Source organism: Balearica regulorum, chromosome 3, assembly GCF_011004875.1.
Source record: "Balearica regulorum gibbericeps isolate bBalReg1 chromosome 3, bBalReg1.pri, whole genome shotgun sequence".
NCBI lineage: Eukaryota > Metazoa > Chordata > Aves > Gruiformes > Gruidae > Balearica > Balearica regulorum.
In genome coordinates, this window is record NC_046186.1 from 1,597,976 (window position 1) to 1,617,055 (window position 19,080).

Below are 19,080 nucleotides of genomic sequence, written 5' to 3' on the forward strand. Positions count from 1 at the left end.
CGCGATGGGGCAGAGAGGAACCCACTCCCCTTCCCACGTTCATCCCTGCAGCCACCCTTGCCAGTCACAGCCGGCACCCACCACCCCTTTCAGCTCAGCCCGGCCTGGCTGATGAGGCCACCAGGTCACAAGCCCTCGAGACCCCCCCCAGCATCCTTCTTTTGGGGGGGAGCCCATCTTCATGGCTGTGCTACCCTGCATAAACCACTTCCCGGCAGCCTCCACCACGAATTTCCCGCGATTCCTGATGCTCTTCAAAAGCAAAGGTCTGCAGATGCTCTCACTAGCAAGCCTTGGGGTGGGAGCAGGGGGAGTCCAGGACCCTCGTATGGATTGTGGGGTCAACAGGAGGGAAATGGGGCTCCAGAGAGGACGTGGATGCAGCAGACCAAGGTTCACCCCAGCAGCTCCCCTGGGGATGCTCCCACCGGGACTCCTCATGCCGGCAAGACGGTTCAGAGGTCTGAGCAGCACCAGCCTTACTCTTTCTAAGGAGGTGCTGGTGACCAGGGGACGTGTCCCCAGGGTACGGGGGGGTGACAGGCAAGCAACAGGCACAGCAGTACTTTGTGCATGGTTTATCGCAGCCAGAATAAACAGCATTGTGGGAAGATGCTGGGGAAAAGCCCAAACTGTACGGTTTCCAACTCAAAGCACAAACCGAACAGAGATTTAGTTTGCCGTCATTGCTTACACAGAGCGGCTCAGAGAAAACTCAGCTGGAAGAGGCACTGTTCTGGTTTGTGTCACCAAAGGCTGCGGTCGGCGGGGGTCCCACCCCTCCCTGTGCTCTGCAGGTTTGGGGCCGGGCACTCTCTGGCCATGGGCGCCGGAACCGGCTCCACCACGGGGCGCAGACCCGCCTGTCATCATTAAATAAACTCTTCTATACAATGTACAAGGAAACGCAAACAGTCCCTCTGGCCACCGCTCCGATGGCCCCCAGGGACCCCTGCGCGGCCCCCTCCCCGGGATGCCAGCTCTCCCAGGCGCCGTGCCTCCCGGCAGCGAGGAGCGGGGTCGGGGTCCGTTGTGACACGCCGCCCACGGCCGTCTGTCCTCGGAGGGGCCAAGGGATGGACACATGGACCTGCTGGCAGCCGGGGAGCGAGGAGCCGCCGAGCCAGAGGGACCTTCAGCCGCCCTCGAGGACGGTCAGGTCCCCCCCCAGCCCTTTCCGGGGACAAGTCACCAGATGCCTCCCTTCTTCAGAGGAGCGACGAGACGATGCTAAAGACACGAGCGGCTGCAGGAGGAGGGGGGACAGGGAGGGCAGGACAGCGAGGCCACGGGAGACACACAAAAGCCAGCTCCTCCGCAACGCTCTCCTCCCATGTCCACCAACCGAAGCATGACGGTTCCTCTTCTCCTCTCCTTCCCCACCCCTTCTCCTTCCCTCTCTCCACCCCTGCCCTCACTCCAAGCACAGCTTCACCAGGTTGGCCTGGACCTTGGCTTGGTCCACAGCATCCAGGAGGTTCTTGGCATCCATGGCCAGGGTGTGGGATGCCGTCAGCATCTGTCGCTTGCACTCTTCGCTCAGCGAGGTGACAGCGTTCTGTTGTGCCAGGCGCATCTTGTTGATGAGGTCGGCCAAGTCCTTGTTGAGCAGCTTCTGGGTCCCCTCGATCTGACCATGACATGCAGGGATTACAGACAGGGGTCCCGCCAGCACCTGACCCCGTGCCGGACCCCTCTCCCTCCTCCCTGGTCCTACCTCAGTGCGGGAGGCAGCAGGCAGGATGGGCAGGATCTCATCAACGCTGCCGATCAGCTTCCGCAGGGACAGGCCCACGTTCTGTGGGGAGGGTGGCAGGGTTAGGATGGCTCCAGGCACGGGCACAGGGAAGCGGTGCATGGAAACAGTCTGTGCCGCTGAGTCAAGGATGCCGTTCGGGAGAGGGGCATGGTGGGAGACTCTCCCACGGTTGACACAAGGACCCAACGGAGGAGCAGGGAGTGCTGTAAATGCTCCCACCGTTGACCCAAGGACCCAATGGAGGAGCAGGGCATGTTGGAAACTCTCTCATCGTTGACCCAAGGACTCAACAGAGGACTAAGACATGCTGGAAATGCTCCTACCATTGACCTATAGACCCAATGGAGGTGCAGGGCATGTTGGAAACTCCCCCATCATTGACCCAAGGATCCAAAGGAGGAGCTGGGAATGTTGGAAATGCTCCCTCCTATATGCGCAAGACCTTCCCGAGAAGGATGATTGGTGGGAGCTGCACAGCAGACTCATTCCGAACTCCCTGCCCCGTTGCCCACAGAAGCCCTGGTGTTGTCCCCTCCCCTCACTGCCCTCCTTACCTTCACCGCCAGGATGTACCTCTCCGGGGGCAGGAGGCTGATCTCATTCTTCAGCTGCAGCACGGACTGCACCAGGTCCATGACGTTGCTGTACACCGTGTCATCCGTGCGGTCCAGGTTGGCAGTGGGGGTCAGGTGGATGGACTGCTGGAGAACGGGCACGCGATGGGATCAGATGGACCGAGGGGGCAAGGAGGGAAAGACCGAAACCATGGGGAACTCTGGCCAGACCCATCCACCTCCCAGGTGCAGAGGGATGATGAAGGAGGAGGAGGAGGAGGAGGAAGAGGAATGAGGTTGTGGAGACAGAGGAAGAGGACTGGGACCGTGGTGGCCCGATCCAGGGAGATCTTACCTGTGCCCCATGTCTTGGAGGCTTCTGGGGCGGCCCCGTGAACTCCGCTACGCCGTCAGTAAGGGAAAGGAAGGAGAGTCACTCTGGCTGTTCCCCTGGACATACGGGCACGCTGCAAGACCCCTGGGACCTGTGCCACGTCCCGCACCACCCTGGAGCAGCGTGTCCCACTGCGGCTGGACACCCTGACCCACCCCAGCCATGCCACCTCCCCGCAGGGTCAGACCCCCGTGGACCCCCCGTGCAGCTGTGGGCACTCACTGTAATCCGTCTCCTTCTCCGGGAGCAGCTGCAGAGAGAAGAAACAGTGAATGAGAGGCACGAAATCCTGGCTGGAGGCAGCGAAGAGGGAGGAGGCATCGCCATCCCCTCCCAGGGCTCGTGGTGGGGAGCTCCACACCACCAGCATTTCACCTCATTAACATTTTCAGGTTAATTTTCCCAATGCGAGGGGCACCTATATAAATATCTATCACCCAACCATGCCAAAGCAAGTGAGGATCTCCAGACAATCCCAGGAGAAGGACCCAAATACACCCTGACCCGGCTGCTCCGGGGCCAGCACCACTCACCGGAGGAGCGTTGTTGTTCATAAACACCGTTGGGTCCTGCAAAGGGGGGGGGGGAAGCTTTGTGAGAGGCATGGAAAAAAGGAAAAAGAACTGAAAAAAGGGGATTTTCCTGATTTCTGGGAAACACATCAGAGGAACGCATTTCTGCAGGGTCCGGGAATGTGGGAGGGGAAGGGGCTTCATGCCCATCGTTGGTCCCATCTCCATCCCATCCCATCACCCTTATCCCATCTGCTCCTGGAGTATCAGAAACCTCAAACTGCTGCTCCAAAAAAAAGGGAGCTTAGTTCAAGGAGCTGTTTGCAGCCACTCGGCATCCAACAGCCCCAGGGGCGAGGGGAGCTGGGCTTTGCTCCACCGGCTGCGTGAGTCTATCAAATAAAAGATTTTCTGTCTCCTTCCAAGCCTGTCTCAGAGCAAGCTGATGGATTAGTCACACATCAGCTATCTCCAGTCCTTATTTCAAAAGCATTCTAAAAGCTCATTAAGATGCAATTGCAAGTATTTAAAGTTTGCCCGAGTTTCAAAATATTAATTTTGAAATGAAGCAGCTCTGTGAGATTTTTACGGGTGTGGAAAATAAAGGGGTGCAAGAGGTTTGGCTGCTGGAGGAGCCTATCCTCCAAGGAAAAAAGACTTTTCCAGCCATGAAGAGCAACCTTGGTGGTTGCTGTGGCTATTCCAGCACCTTCATGAGGGTGCAAGAGCTGGAGGCAGCCCGAGGCCACTCACCAGGGACTTCTCCTCCTGCCGCAGCCACTGGTAGTCCTCCACCATCTGCTTCTGCTGCTTGTCCAGGACCTGCCGCATCTTGAGCTTCTCAATCTCCCAGAGCTTCTGTGCCTCCTCCCTGCTGCTGGGACGGAGGAAATCTTCCTCCTGGTGTGCAGAGCCGGTGGTGACCGGGGGGGCTCAGGAGTCAGAGCCACCCCCCTCCCCGATTTTGGCACGGGAGCCAGAGCCCCGCTCCGCGCATGCAAGCCATGTGCCAGACCTCGACAGTCATGAACCCCCAAACTGAATTTGGGGAGCACTTGCAGAAACCACCACCTGGCCCCAAACCTCCCACCAACATGTCCCAGCACCTTCCGTGGGCAGCATGCACGGGCCACCTTGGGGAGCCGCTCATCGTGCCCGTGGCGGGGCCGTGCTTGGCACATCTCAGGATGTGCTCCAACACCCAGCTCTGATTTTGGGATTAGAGTAACCGAGCTGAGGCTGCAAACCACTGCTGGCATTTCAAGTGACAACACCGAGAGTGAGGAGCTGACCCAAAGCCTCGAGGAGCAGCAGCCACCCGTCCCCGGCTCGTTTTTGGGGATGCTGTTCCGTCTGCTCGTCCACCAACATGCCTTCATTGGGATGCGCGTGCAAACATGCATGGCGGGGGGCTGGAGACACCCTGGAGCCCTTCACGGGCTCGATCCCTCCAGGAGACACCATTTGGCCCTCCCGCAGTAAGGCCAGAAGCAACACTGAGCTCAAAGCAGCGGAGGCAGCAGCACAGAGCAGAGCACGGCGCAGCGAGCATCCCTCCCACCGAGCCCTCGCCTCCTGCGAGGTCCCCGACGTGCCCGGGATGAGGCCACCCGGGACCGGGATGTCCTTTGGATGCTGCGGGATGGGAGAAGCCTTCTCTTACCCTCATGCTGTGGCGCTTGAAGACGCTGTGGCGGTTGAGCGGCGGGGTGTGCAGGGAGTTGGCCGGAGACTGGTACTCGATGGGGCTGGTGAGCGTGGGGGAGCTGGCACACAGACCCTCGGGCACCTGCAGGCGGGTGGGGTGGGGGGGGCGGGCAGCAGGGCGGCGCAGGCACAAAAGAAGCCACGGGGGGGGGTTTAGTGCGGACAGACGGATGGACGGACGGAGCAGACAATGCAGGGAAGAGCAGCTTTTGGAGCAGGAGCAGCCTCTGCGCTCATGCCCGTCTGGGCAGCAGGATCAGGATCTTCCTCCCCGCTTGGCTCTTCCTTGCCCTGAGCATGGGCTTGAGACCTCCCGTGCTGCTGGCTGGACCCCTGCCCAGCCCCAAAAGAACACCCAAAATAGTTGCTCTTGCGGGTTTCACCCTGATGCTCCAGGGACCAGCACCAGACCTTGCAGAGGGGGTGACCTGTGCTCCCGCAGGGCAGCCAGAATCAGCCCAGGTAACACCAGAGAGCAGCAAACCTCCTCTCCTCCCCACCGTGCATGCAAACCAGCCGGTGCCGAGTGTGCAAAGTCCCCTTCCTGGGGGTAAAATCCTCTCTGCCAGCTCTGAGGGACACACAAACCATGGGGCAGGCAGGGCAGGGCAGCGCTGAGCCCCGAGCGGTGCAGTGACCTGCTGGCAAGGTGGCGGGAGGCATTCGATGGTGGCACGGTGCACCTCGGAGACCCAAAAGCTGTGAGCCCTCAAGGGCTCGAGCTCTGGGTAGGGCTTTTCGGCATCAACCCCTTTGCTCAGGTCCCTGTGGGATGCTCCAACCGTGCAACCTTACCTGGAACTGCAGCTTGGGAGCCAGGAGGTTGCTCTGGGGTGGCGGCTTGTACCTGGGTCTGCTGGGCTGCGGGGAGCAGAGGAGGGAGAAATGCACAGTGGGTGCAAGATCAGGGAGGTCCCAACTTCTGCAGCACCCATGGGTGGGTCGAGGCGGGGAGATGAACCTCTCTGCCCTCTCCTCACCTTTGGGGGTGGCTCCTGGAAGGATGGCGGCTCCATGATTTTGGGAGGCCGGTGGCGGTTGTTCCTCTCCTGCTCCTTGGCCAGCTCCTTCTCCATCAGGTAAATGTCACTGCAGGGGGAGACGGAGGGTGACAGCCCCGGGAGGGAGCGTTGGCACAGCCCCCTGCGGCAGGGACACATCTCCTGTGCCCAGGGATGCTGGAGCTGGAGGGGCCACGGAAAACAGGAGGGAGCAAGGAGGGATGGGAAGAGCGAAGGGAAAGGACTGGGAGGACAGAGCGTGGTCCTGGCCGGCCACACCAGCATCACCATGGCTGGCACCAGGTTGCTCCTGGTTGCTGCTGGCCATAGCGCCTTTAGGGACGGACAGACGAGTGCCAGAGGTCAGGACTTCCCTGCAAGACCCCTCCCCAGGAAGCAAAGCATTTCCACATCAGCCCAGGCACCACAACCCCCGGGGCAGGTGGGTTCAAATGCTCTGAAATGGTCCTTTGAGTTCAGACTTGGCCAGAAAACTCCAGACCCGAAACCTCACACAGCTTCACTTTTCTCCTTCACCCACTTGCTCACCCCTCCATCAAACCACGGACCCTCCAGCCCATCACCGGTTCCCCACCTCCCCGCTCACCTCAAGCTGCAAACCAGGTCCTTGAACTTGGGCCTTTCGCTGGGGTCGTAGTCCCAGCATCGCGTCATGAGGGTGTAGAGGACGGGTGGGCAGAGGTCGGGCTTGGGCAGGCGGTCACCCCTCTCCAGCACCCCGATCACATCCTTGTTCTCCAGCCAGAAGAAAGGCTGCTTGCCGTAGCTCAGGATCTCCCACATGCACACAGCTGTGGGAGCAACAGGACCAACCTCAACTGACGCTAGAGCTGGGGGACCAGCCCCTCGCTCGGGTTTTTTTGGGGACCTGGCGACATTGCGACGCTTTGCTGCCTGACACCGTGTCCCTTGGCTGCTTGGCCTTTCCAGTGCCCGGGTGAAGAATGCAGAGGAGAGGGCTGCCCGCTCTCCCGGGGAGCTGCAAGGAGCCCAGCTCCTGGTCACTGCTGGCCATAGCACTGTTAGGGACCGACAGACGGACAGACGAGTGCCAGAGGCCATGGGGATGGGCGGATGGGCAGGGAGATGGATATTTGGAGGGGACAGAGTTTAACTCAGCCCCCTCTGACCATCTTGATTTCACTGGAGGAGGAAGCACCTAATGATGGTTGAATTGGAGGAAGCTCTGCCCCAGGAGCTCTTCCCCAGGGCGTCTTCCCCCACGGGCAAGGATGGGATAACCCGCCCCGTCCCAGAGCAGAATTTGTCTCTGTGCGTTAAGACGATGCCACGGGAGGCAGACGATGCCCAGGACCCTGCTCCATCCCCGTCCCACCGCTCACCAAACATCCAGACGTCGCTGGCCGTCGTGAAGCGACGGAAGTTGATGGATTCGGGTGACATCCACTTGATGGGGAGACGGGTGATGGACGCTGGAGGGAGAGACAGAGGGTGGCCGTGCTCACTGCGGGGGCGTGGAGCAGCCCCAGCACAGGCAGGACAGGGCAGCGAGGTCTCACCATGGTCTCTGCCCCAGCCCCTTCCCACCACCCCGGTCTGCTGTCGTGGGGAGCCCCGCCACATGCCAGCTCTGCCGTCTGGAGAAATCCCTGCTCCAACCTCACAGGCTTGGAGTGAGCCCCAACTCCATCACGCAGCCCTTACCTTTATAGTACTCCTCGTCCTCGATGTACCTGGAGAGCCCGAAGTCGCCCAGCTTCACGCAGTCCGGGGAGGCCACCAGGACATTCCTCACGGCAATATCCCTGCAAGGAGAGAGAGCTTTGGCTGGGGAGAAGGGATGGAGAAGGCGAGCTCACACCTCGACAACCAGCTCAACCAGCTGCAAAAAGGATCTGCAGCAGAGGATGCTGCCAGGCTCTGCCCGCTCCTGCTCCCCACCTGCCTGTCCCCCTGCGGTCCCTGCCTTCCCCTGCCTCTCCCGGCATCCCGCCCGACTCCTGTTCCCTCCTGCCCTACCTGTGCACGCAGTTGATGGCCTCCAGGTAGGCCAGGGCTTTGCTGATCTGCAGCACGTAGAGGATGAGCGTGGGCACGGCGAGGCAGTGCTTGTTCTGCTCCAGGTATTGCCCCAGCTGCAACGGGACGAGGGAGGGGGGATCAGAGACTTAGCAGGGGCAGGAAGGGTGGCAGGGGGACAGGATGGGATCCAGTGGTGGGACCCAGCTCACCTCTCCATAGGGACAGAGCTCCATGATGATCCAGGTGGGCTCCTCTTCCGCAATGCCGATGAGCTTCACGATATGGTGGTGGTCCAGCTTCTTCATCAGCACTGCGGGGACATCAAGTCAGACACCCTGCAATGGGGGGCCCCCCCTCCAGGGGCCCAACCCCTTGTCCTGGGGTGCAGGGGCAGGTCTCTGCCATGAAGTCGGAGATGGAGCAGGAGGAATTGCCAAGGACAGCCTAGTGGGTCCCCAAAGGGGTTGGGGCTCCCTGTTTCCAGCTCCACAGGGATCTACATCCAGGTGGTGCCTGTCCGCTCTCACACTAGGGTTCAGCAGCTTTTCTTCCTCCCCCCAGTAGCCACCCCTCCCATAAAACCGGTATTTTGGAGAACAGCCATGTCACAGGGGTGAGGGCAGGGGACACCTCCCTGCTCCTGCTCCGTCCTGCGTTGCAACGGCCATTTGTCCCCGAGCAGGGACCAGAAGATGCCAGGGCAGGGTTCTGCCATCCTGTGTCTAACACCCCACCGTTGCAACGCTGCAAACACCACCAACCCCCCCGCATCTGACCTCTGCCTGCCCATGCAAGCCCCAGCGGGCAGCAGAATCCCCCCCCACCTCCAGCATACCCGCTTCGCTCAGAAACTTGTCCTTGTTCTCTGGGCTGCAGTCCTTCTTGCAGGTCTTCACAGCCACGTTGACCCGCTCCCCCTTCTGCAAAGAGAAGGGGTGGGGGCTGCTTTACCCTGCTCCCCCCCTGCTGCGGAGGATGCAGGCAGGGCAGGGAGAGGGCAGGACACTCACCGGGGTGGTGTAGATCCCCTCGTAGACTTCTCCAAAGAAGCCTTCCCCGAGGATCCTGCCCAACGTGACATCCTCCCGGGAGATCCCATAGTGCTGGACTTCACGGATAGGGGAGCAGGTCAGAGGTGGCAGTGCCAGCAGGCAGGATGCTGCCTGTACCCCTGCCTGCACCATGGGCAGAGCCCCCACACCAAGCAGGAGACAATCCCTGGGTACCAACCCTCTCCATCACCCCCTCAGCAAGGACCCACAGGGTGGGCACCCATGGGGTGATCCCAGCTCCTTCGGCCCCTCTCGCGGGGGTAGGGTGGGCAGTGCAGGAAAAAGCTGGTTTTTGGGGGGACGGGGTGGGAAACTGGGGTGGGCAGGAGGGGGTGGGAGGGCTTGGTTGGGGTGCTGGGAGATGAGCAAGAGGGCACCCAGGGGGGTGGCACCTACCTCCAGACCTCGGTCTTGAAGACTCATCGGGGATTTCGGCATAAATATCAGAGTCTAGGGCAAGAAGGAGTTGCAGGCAGGGATTCAGGCAGCTCGCCGGGCAGGGGGGTTTCTTGCAGCATCCCCACGGGGTCCGGCCACCCAGGCTGGAGCAGCCCCCGCAGGCACCGCGGCCATGGGGACCGTGCGGGGTGACAGGCTAGTCCTCCTCCGGGGATGCTCGGCTACACCTCGACCCCCAGGCAAAGGGCAGGGGGTGTCGAGCTCCACCAAACCCCCAAATCCCCGTGTACCGGTGTCCTACAGCCCTGTGTCTGCGTCCCACGGGCTGGTGGGAAGGGAGGAGAAGAGCCAAAAACTCACCCACGCTCATGCTGTCCGACAGCGTGGACTGCCTCTCCTCCAGGTGCCTGCGGGTGGGAGGAGGTCGGGGTCAGGGAGCGGGGTGGGGGGGGCAGGATGGGGGTCCCAGCCCCGCTGCGGGACCGGGCGCTACTCACGGGGCCGGGATCTGCGGCAGGCTGATCCTCTTCTCCCGCTCTGTGGAGAGGATGACAGACAGTCATTTCCCAGCCACCCCCATCGGAGTCTGGTGGGCACTGGGACCCCCCCCCCCCAAATGCCTCAACCAGACGTGCAGTGAGTTTGGTGGGTCTCAGCTGGGGTCACTCCAAAGCCACGGGGGATGCTGTGGCCATGGAGAGAACGGAGAAGGGCTGCGGGGGGGACAGAGGGGGGGACCCTGCCGGGGTCGGTGCCCCCCAGGGCGCTCACCTCTCCTGGGGAAGACGATGAGGGAGGTTTCCAAGTGGCCTTGCAGCCGGCAGTAGCCGTCGATGAGGTCGGCCATGTTCTCCGCCTCAGCCAGAGAAGCTGTCTTGATAGCCAGGGACTGGGGGAGACAGCAGGGACAGGGGGACGGGTGAGCCCAGAGCTGGGGCAGGGGGATGCTGGAATGGGGGGTCCCCCCCTTCTCTCCACCTTGGGGTAGCTTGGTGACCACCTCCCCGCTCTGCAGCGGACCCCAGTCTCTCCAGCATCGTTCTTCCCAGCACCCCAGGACATCTCGGTCAACACGCCCGGCCCCAAACCACCCCCAGGCGAGGTGGACCTTTGGGGGGGACACATCCCCAGGGCAGCTTGGACACATCCTGCTTTGGAGGAGACTTGGCCGCGGCTGGAGGCAGGAGCTCTCGGTGGAAATGGAGCCACCCATGGAGTCCCACCTAACCCGCAGGGATGCGATGCCACCCCACGGCACCGGGGCATCCCCAAATTCTTCTGAACCCCCCAGCACACACAGCACACCCCCCCCCCCTACCCCTGCAAAGCCTCCTCACCTGGGGGGTGCTGCTGAGCCCCAGCTGCAGCACAGCCTGGCCCTCCTCCACGCTGGAGCACTTGATGGACTTGATGTGCTTGAACTCGGCCAGGCACGTGGGCTGGGGAGAGAGGCAGAGCCCCGGCGCCGACTTTAACCACCAACTTCAGAGCAGACACCCCCCAGTCCCACCCAGCACCCAACACCTGCCCCCCCCCCCGCCCCCCCCATACCTTGGCCTCCTTGCTCGTCATCTGCCGGATTCCCTTGGGTCCGATGACCAGGTCCACCACGATGTTCCATCCTTGCTGAGGGGGGAGCAGCAGAAGGAGGATGCAATTTTGGGGACCTGTGGGTGTGCACCCCCAGAGCCAAGGTTCCCCCCCCCCCCCCCAACCTGCTGCAATGCGTGAGACATCCTGGGAAAAATCACCGTCCCGGAGGAACTTGGGGAGAGGATGGTTTGGAGAGGGGATGTCGGATGGTGTGAGGCAAGGAGCCCAGCGTGGGTGCTTTTCCTCCTCCTGGCCCCAAAGGGGTGCCCAGAGCTCCTGGTTTGCCGCCTCCTCACCCCAGAGGGGTTCAGCAAACCTCAGGCACCAGCTCGCACCCGCTGGGCTTGGACCCCTGGGTGGGGAAGGTCCCCGGAGCCCCCGCCGCACCCCCAGCCCCTCCAAAGAGAAGCCCCCAGGGCCTCCCCCCGCTGTGGGGAAGGGGAAGGATGCTCAGCTCCCCCTCGGGGACGTGATGCCGGGTGGGTTGCAGGATCAGCAATCCCTTACTCGGGGGATTTTGGGTTTGTGCCTCCCTTGGGGGACAGCGAGTGATTCCCAAGCCTTGGAAAGTCCCCGAGGGGTCTCCCCTGAGCTCAGCGTGGCCAAGCTCCTCTCCGAGCCCGGGGACTGTGGCGGGGAGCAGCCGGTGGCAGAGAGCAGCCCTGCGAGCATCCCGCTCTGCACTGCCCGGACGGTGCCAGGGGATGCTTCGGGTGGCCGCTGGCTGCCCCGCCGTGCGGGGTTAATTAACAGCTTAAGAGAACTGATGACTACGGTTGCATCTTTAGCAAGACTTTGCGGGCTTGAAGGGCATGGGAGATGCAGCTTCAAACACCAGCTTGTGATGGGGGTCATCCTCATCCTGCAGTGGCCCCCCTGCATGCTGCCTGGCACGGGGGGGCACAGCCAATGCGCCTGGTCCCAAAGCACCCTGGGCAGGGGGACGCACTCCTGTCCCGTCCCATCCCATCCCATCCCATCCCATCCCATCCCATCCCCATCCCCATCCCATCCCATCCCATCGCATCCCATCGCATCCCATCCCATCCCATCCCATCCCATCCCATCCCATCCCCATCCCCATCCCCATCCCATCCCATCCTGCGGACTCACGATGAGCTCGCAGCGGTAAGTCTCCTGGTCGATGTGGGCGAAGGTGGAGAGGGTGTGGAGGAACTTGAGGATGCACTCCTCCTCCCGCAGCAGCGCGTACTGCTGGAAGGTCTGCTGGATCATCTTCCGAAACTGCTTGGGCTGTGGGCACAGTGGCCGCTAGCCACGCCGAGCGGGTGCCAGGCATGCAGCGGGGATGTGGGGCGCAGAGGGTGCGAGCCGCACGCAGGCACAGGCGTGCACACAGACACGTGCGTGCACACAGACACATGCATGCACACGGACACACGCGTGCGTGCACTCGCCTTGCAAATATGAATACGCACCCACGCACGTGCACGTGCATCTGTGCGCACACCCATGCATGTCCACACGTGTGTGCGTGCCTCCATGCGTGTGTGCTCACTCGTACTCGAGTGTGGGCAGATGTGCATGCACACATGTGCGCAATGTGTGCAATCTGCACCTGCGTGTGCACGCAGATGCATCATCACATGTGTGAGCAGATGTGCCTGCATGTATACATCTGCATACATACATGCATACGTATGCAAATGCATGCAAATACACCTTCACATGTGTGAGAAGACATGCCCATCCATGCAAATCCACCCGTGCACACTGATATACACAGGAGCACACGCGGCCATGCGTGTGAATGCACAAACACAGGCAGATACACCTTCACGAGTGTGTGCAAAGCTCCACAAGTGCGGGCAGATGTGCACGTACATGTGTGTGCAAACCCACACGTGCACGCTGATGCGCACACCTGGCCCCAGATGTGCATGTATATACACATGTACATGGCTGTGCGCATGCAGATACATCTTCACATGTGTGAGCACAACCGCACACGTGCATACGTGACAGCAGACGTGCACACACGTGCAAATCTACGTGCGCACTTCAACGCATGCACATGAGCACCCCCAGCCACGCCCGTGCATGCTTGCACACCTTGCACCCGTGCACCCAGCCCTGCCTGTCCGCACCCACACGTGTCCCTCACCTTCAGGTTCTCCTGCATCTGGCTGGGGAAGAAGAGGTCCAGGCCCACCTCCTTCCTGGAGAGCAGAGACCCCCCTGCACATTAACGGCCCCGCAGGGACCCCCGCTCCCGGGGGGAGCTGCAGGCTGGCAGGGTGGGGGGATGCACCAAGCAAAGGGGGTGCTGAGGGACAAGGGGGTGCTCCTGGGGGAGAAGCTGCCCACCCAGCGCAGGGTGAAAGGTTCCCATCTCCCCCTCCTGCCATCCTCCTCATCAGCAGGGCTGATGGCTGCAGGGGGGATGAGGGGCTGTGGGGGGATGAGGAGCTGTGGGGGGATGAGGGGCTGTGGGGCTATGAGTGGCTGTGGGGGGATGAGGGGCTGTGGGGGATGAGGGGCTGTGGGGGGATGAGGAGCTGTGGGGCTATGAGTGGCTGTGGGGGGATGAGGGGCTGTGGGGGATGAGGGGCTGTGGGGGGATGAGGGGCTGTGGGGGATGAGGGGCTGTGGGGGATGAGGGGCTGTGGGGCTATGAGTGGCTGTGGGGGGATGAGGGGCTGTGGGGGGATGAGGGGCTGTGGGGGGATGAGGGGCTGTGGGGCTATGAGTGGCTGTGGGGGGATGAGGGGCTGTGGGGGATGAGGGGCTGTGGGGGGATGAGGGGCTGTGGGGGATGAGGGGCTGTGGGGGGATGAGGGGCTGTGGGGGGATGAGGGGCTGTGGGGGGATGAGGGGCTGTGGGGGGATGAGGAGCTGTGGGGGGATGAGGGGCTGTGGGGGGATGAGGGGCTGTGGGGGATGAGGGGCTGTGGGGGATGAGGGGCTGTGGGGGGATGAGGAAGGCCATCTGCAGATCCCCAACCCCTCGGGACTGGCTGGACAGGGTGGGCAGTTTAGGGGTAAGGGGGTTTCTGCCCAGCGGGGTGGGCTATGCCTACTCACTCCAGGAACTCGAAGTTGGACTTCTTCTCCAGCGCATTTTGAGGCATGTCCTTATAAAACCTCCTACAAGAAGGGAGGGCCGTGAGCCAGGCACCCTGTGCTCATGTCCCCCCACCACGTCCCCTCCCGCCATGGCAAAGTAAGAGCTGGAAACGCCCCCCCCTCTCCTGCAAAACCCTCCCCAGCCCCACAGCCCGCGCCAACCCCGTCCTCCCCAGCCCTCCCGGTGCAGCAGAGCGGCCAGGACAGGCGGAGGCACGTACCTGAGCTCGAGGCAGCCCAGCTGCAGGGCCATGCCTTCGCTCACCTTGCTGGCGTAATTCTGCATGTATTCGCTCCGGAGCTGCCGAGGAGACACAGGGGTCAGGAAGTGGAGGGGACAATGGCAGGGGACGATGGCAGGGCATGATGGCAGGGATGATGGCAGGGACGATGGCAGGGCATGATGGCAGGGATGATGGCAGGGATGCCTGGCACGCTAGACCTTGTTGTCACCAACAAGGAAGGGCTGGTGGGGAATGTGAAGCTCAAAGGCAGCCTTGGCTGCAGGGACCATGAAATGGTGGAGTTCAAGATCCATGAGGATCTGGAACAGTGTGGAGGGCACACAGCAAGCTCACTGCCCTGGACTTCAGGAGAGCAGTCTTTTTGGCCTCTTGAGGGACCTGCTTGGTAGAATACCATGGAACAAAGCCCTGGAGGGAAGAGGAGGGGCCCAAGACAGCTGGTGGGTATTCAAGGGTCACCTCCTCCAAGCTCAGGAGTGATGTATGCCAAAAGTCAGGCAAAAATGCCCGGAGGCCTGCATGGATGAACAAGGAGCTCCTGGGCAAACTCAACCACAAGAAGGAAGCCTACAGAGGCTGGAAGCAAGGGCAGGTAGCCTGGAAGGAGTACAGAGAAACTGTCTGAGCAGCCGGGGATCAGGTTAGGAAAGCTAAAGGCCTGACAGAATTAAATCTGGCCAGGGACATCAAGGGCAACAAGAAAAGCTTCTATAGGCATGTCATCAATAAAAGGAAGAGGAGGGAACACGTGGGCCCCCTCCAGAATGAAACAGGAGACCTGGTTACCTGGGATATGCAGAAGACTGAGGTACTCAATGACTTTTTTGCCTCAGTCTTCACCAGCAACGGCTCCAGCCACACTGCCCAAGTGGCAGAAGGCAAAGGTGGGGCTGGGAGAATGAAGACCTGTAGAAGATCAGGTGTGAGACCACCTAAAGAACCTGAAGGTGCACAAGTCCATGGGACCTGATGAGAGGCACCCGTGAGGGAACTGGCAGATGAAGTGGCCAAGCCATTCTCCATCATATCTGAGAAGCTGTGGCAGTCCAGTGAAGTTCCCACTGACTGGAAAAGGGGAAACAGAACCCACGGTTTTAAGAAGGGTAAAAAGGAAGATCCAGGGAACTACAGGCCGGTCAGTCTCACCTCCGTGCCTGGCAGGATCATGGAGCAGATCCTCCTGGAAACTGTGCTCAGGCACATGGAAAATAAAGAGGTGACTGGTGACAGCCAACACGGCTTCACTAAGGGCAAATTGTGCCTGACAAGTTTGGTGGCCTTCTACGATGGGGTTACAGCTTTGGTGGATAAGGGAAGGGCAACGGACGTCATCTACCTGGGCTTGTGTAGAGTCCAAGTGTGCAAGTCTGGAACAGGCTGCCCAGGGAAGTGGTGGAGTCCCCATCCCTGGGGGTATTTAAAAGACGTGGAGATGTGGTGCTTGGGGACATGGTTTAGTGGTGGGCTTGGCAGGGTGAGGTTAATGGTTGGACTTGATAATCCTAAAAGTCTTTTCCAAACAAAACAATTCTATGGTTCTAAAGTATTTGACATTGCCCCGCATGACATCCTTGTCTCTAAATTGGAGAGACATGGATTTGATGGATGGACGACCAGGATCCCCAGAGAGGATTCTGCCCCTCTGCTCCGCTCTGCTGAGACCCCCCTGCAGTGCTGCGTCCAGCTCGGGGGTCCCCAGCACAAGAAGGACACGGAGCTGTTGGAGCCAGGCCAGAGGAGGCCACGGAGATGCTGTGAGGGCTGGAGCACCTCTGCTCTGGAGACCTCAGGCTGAGAGAGTTGGGCTGGTTCAGCCTGGAGAAGAGAAGGCTGCGGGGAGACCTTGGAGCCCCTTCCAGTCCCTGCAGGGGCTCCAGGAAAGCTGGAGAGGGGCTGGTGCCAAGGGCAGGGAGGGACAGGCCAAGGGGAATGGCCTGAAGCTGCAGGAGGGCAGATGGAGATGGGATGGGAGGCAGCAATCCTTCCCTGGGAGGGTGCTGAGGCCCTGGCCCAGGGTGCCCAGAGAAGCTGTGGCTGCCCCTGGCTCCCTGGCAGTGTTCAAGGCCAGGTTGGATGGGGCTTTGGGCAACCTGGGCTAGTGGAGGCTGTCCCTGCCCATGGCAGGGGGATGGAACTAGGTGGGCTTTGAGGTCCCTTCCACTCCAAACCATTCTATGATTCTAGGACTCTAGGATTCAGTGATTCAATGATTCAATGATTCAATGATTCAATGATTCTATGCTTGCAGAGGATGCTCACAGGTGATGCTGGAAGGAGATGCTGGCAAAGAATGCTCACAGGGTCTGCGCTCTCCCACACCCCACTCTGGGATGCAGCAGGGGCAGGAGCAGGATGAAGAGGTTGGGACAAGCTATCCCTGATGGGCATGGGATCAGGGAGTGGGACGGAACCTCGGGGGTTGCCCATGAGCTGTAGGTTGGGGGGGTTCAGCAGCCCAAGGTGAAGGTAAATGGTCTACAAGATCTTGGGGCTCTTGGGAATCATGTTTTCTGGGCTGGGAAGGAGGAAACACGCTCCTGGAGCTGGGGGGGGTGGGTCAGGGTGGATGGAGAGCAGACTTGACTGGGGCTAGGAGACCCCTGGGGCCACCTCTGACCTGCTGGTAGAAGTATAGCAAGGTGGTCCTGTCCTCTCTGAAGCGCTCGATGAAGTCCTCTGGCAGATAGCGGATTTGGAGATCGTACCTGGCAACAGGAAAGCCCCTCGATGAGGACCACACTGGAGGAGCTTCCCCTGTAATGGGGCTCGGTGGTCCTTGTGTCCCTGTCCCGGGTGGGTTTGGGGCCATGGAGAGGGACATCAGCACCATGGGTCCTACCTCCACTCAGCCTCCAGGTGCAAGCACTCATACTTCTCCTGCACTTCGCCCACCGTTAGGTCTGGGTGCAGCCAGTGGATCTCGTCCGACTTCACGTGCTTCAGGCGGAGCCCATAGCATTCGGCCAGCTTGATGTCGGGCCCGATGCGGCCGCTCACCAGGATGGACCTGATCACCTCCTGGGGTGGAAGGGAGCAGGGCTGAGACCTGAGCATCTCCAGCCAGGCTCCAGATGAGCTTTAGATAGAAAATGAGAAGAAAATACAGCACAACCGCAACACAAATGTCCCTGGAGCGAACACACAGCCCCAGGCACAGCCACCAGCCCCAGCAGTCTCCACGTGAGGCCTCCAAAGATGCCTCCAGCTTGCTCTGCAACAACCCCAGCCTGAACATGTCTCATCCAGCCTCCCAGAGGTTTTTTGGTTGGGGATAAAAGCCCATTTGGGCCATTTCCATCCTTCCTTACGCATCAGCCGAGCTACACACGATGGTTGTGAGCAGGTAGCAAAGCAGACATCGTTGCTGGTGAGCTTGTGCTGCAACTTGTTTCTCCTGCCCCAGAACTCCAGTGAGGACTGGGAGTCCTCAGGACCCTGCCAGACCTCTGCTCTTAGTCTAGTAGACAAAAAGCCAACTAAAAGCTGATGGTCGTTAACAGAACTGGTGGCCGAGCTGTCCCTGGCGAGGAGTGACCACTTCTGGCTTGCTCCACTCCTGTGTTCTGCTGGCTGCGCTCCCATCCCTGCGCTGGGGACAGCCGGACTGTTGCCATTCCATGGCTTCGCTCGCATTTCCCCTCCCCAGGCCATCCCCTTCCCAGCCCGATGAGTCCTCTCCTGCTCCTACGGCTCCTCTGAAACCTTCTGCCATGCCATAACCTCCTCCTGGAGATGTCCCACCAGTTGAGGAACAACCCCCAGCTCAGCTGTACTTTGATCACCTCCCCAAGACTTCGTTGTAACGCACTGTCCCGAGGACTGTGCCAGGAGAAGGCACCGCATCACCCATTGCACCCAGGGCATGTATCTCTCTCATGGTGGACACCAACCCTGCAGCACCCAAGAGCAGAGCTGGCACTGGCTGGCAGGTCCCCAGCACCCAGACCTCTTCCCCCAGCTGGGAAGCCACAAGACTCCAGGTAGGAAGGGTGAGGAGCACATTTCCAGCCCAAAGCCACCATGTCCATGATGGAAAGGCACCAATATCACCTTTGCTGTCCCCCCAACCCCATGTCCCCACAAGCGAAGGGCAGAAGTTGGGTGCAGAAGTCCTGGTGGGGTGGGAGGAAGGACCTGGGTCCTGGCTTGCAGTACGACCAGGAGAGCAAGAGGTGCTGCTGGCCTCGGAGCTGGGTGCACCCCCGGGGTGTCCAGGGGTGCCAGAGTCACCCGCGCAGGCAGTAACGCCGCGACGTGGCCGTGGGGAAACGCCGAGGGCTTGGGGCTGTGAAGGTCACTGTCCCCCTCACCTGAGGACCTGTGTCCATGCGGGTATGGAAGAGAGGTGGGGACCCAGCTCCTGCCGTCCCCAGCCTCCTGACAGCAGCTGGGCCCCAGCCCTGCAAGGCACCATCGTGTCCCAAACCCGTTTGTCCTCAGGCCTCCCCCCACCGCTCCCTGCAGCGTGGTGCCCAGGGATGTCTTCTCCAGGGCAAGATCAACTGTAGCCTGGAAACTCCTCTTTGCTGCCCGTGGAGGGGACGATCCTCATGGCAGGAACCAGCAGTGGGGCCAACAAGCTCTCACCCTCTCCAAACTTCCCGGGGCCACCAGAGATGGCCAAATTTTCTCCCCGCTCTCCAGGTTTTGGTGCTTCTCAGCTACGGTGTTCTGGGGGCTACCATGCTGTGGGAAATGGTGCCTGGAAGGGAGCTAGCTCTGATGCCGGGTGGACAACACATCCCCCCCTCCCCTGCCCTGCCCACCCCCCTG

At 60.9% G+C, this 19,080-nt stretch overlaps 1 protein-coding gene across 11 annotated transcripts in view; it reads right to left on the minus strand.

Moving 5' to 3' along the window:
* Window positions 1–564: 564 nt before the first annotated feature.
* Window positions 565–19,080, minus strand: part of PTK2B (protein tyrosine kinase 2 beta) — a 36,092-nt gene continuing 17,576 nt past the window's right edge. For 6 of the 11 annotated variants that reach the window (XM_075750251.1, XM_075750246.1, XM_075750250.1 and 3 more), the window contains exons 3-31: window positions 17,147–17,325; window positions 16,925–17,012; window positions 14,284–14,363; window positions 14,021–14,083; window positions 13,101–13,155; window positions 12,089–12,229; window positions 10,934–11,008; window positions 10,720–10,821; window positions 10,154–10,271; window positions 9,880–9,919; window positions 9,743–9,789; window positions 9,380–9,433; window positions 8,942–9,039; window positions 8,767–8,851; window positions 8,141–8,241; window positions 7,929–8,044; window positions 7,614–7,714; window positions 7,292–7,381; window positions 6,535–6,739; window positions 5,907–6,015; window positions 5,722–5,787; window positions 4,883–5,008; window positions 3,973–4,119; window positions 3,241–3,276; window positions 2,930–2,957; window positions 2,669–2,724; window positions 2,314–2,460; window positions 1,718–1,798; window positions 565–1,630 (exon numbers count right to left, since the gene is read on the minus strand). In XM_075750251.1, the coding sequence (XP_075606366.1) occupies window positions 1,415–1,630; window positions 1,718–1,798; window positions 2,314–2,460; window positions 2,669–2,724; window positions 2,930–2,957; window positions 3,241–3,276; window positions 3,973–4,119; window positions 4,883–5,008; window positions 5,722–5,787; window positions 5,907–6,015; window positions 6,535–6,739; window positions 7,292–7,381; window positions 7,614–7,714; window positions 7,929–8,044; window positions 8,141–8,241; window positions 8,767–8,851; window positions 8,942–9,039; window positions 9,380–9,433; window positions 9,743–9,789; window positions 9,880–9,919; window positions 10,154–10,271; window positions 10,720–10,821; window positions 10,934–11,008; window positions 12,089–12,229; window positions 13,101–13,155; window positions 14,021–14,083; window positions 14,284–14,363; window positions 16,925–17,012; window positions 17,147–17,325 (2,850 nt within the window). In that variant the 3' untranslated portion in view covers window positions 565–1,414. The remainder of the gene's footprint in view (window positions 1,631–1,717; window positions 1,799–2,313; window positions 2,461–2,668; window positions 2,725–2,929; window positions 2,958–3,240; window positions 3,277–3,972; window positions 4,120–4,882; window positions 5,009–5,721; window positions 5,788–5,906; window positions 6,016–6,534; window positions 6,740–7,291; window positions 7,382–7,613; window positions 7,715–7,928; window positions 8,045–8,140; window positions 8,242–8,766; window positions 8,852–8,941; window positions 9,040–9,379; window positions 9,434–9,742; window positions 9,790–9,879; window positions 9,920–10,153; window positions 10,272–10,719; window positions 10,822–10,933; window positions 11,009–12,088; window positions 12,230–13,100; window positions 13,156–14,020; window positions 14,084–14,283; window positions 14,364–16,924; window positions 17,013–17,146; window positions 17,326–19,080) is intronic. The other 5 variants (XM_075750248.1, XM_075750254.1, XM_075750253.1 and 2 more) reach the window with 3 other exon arrangements.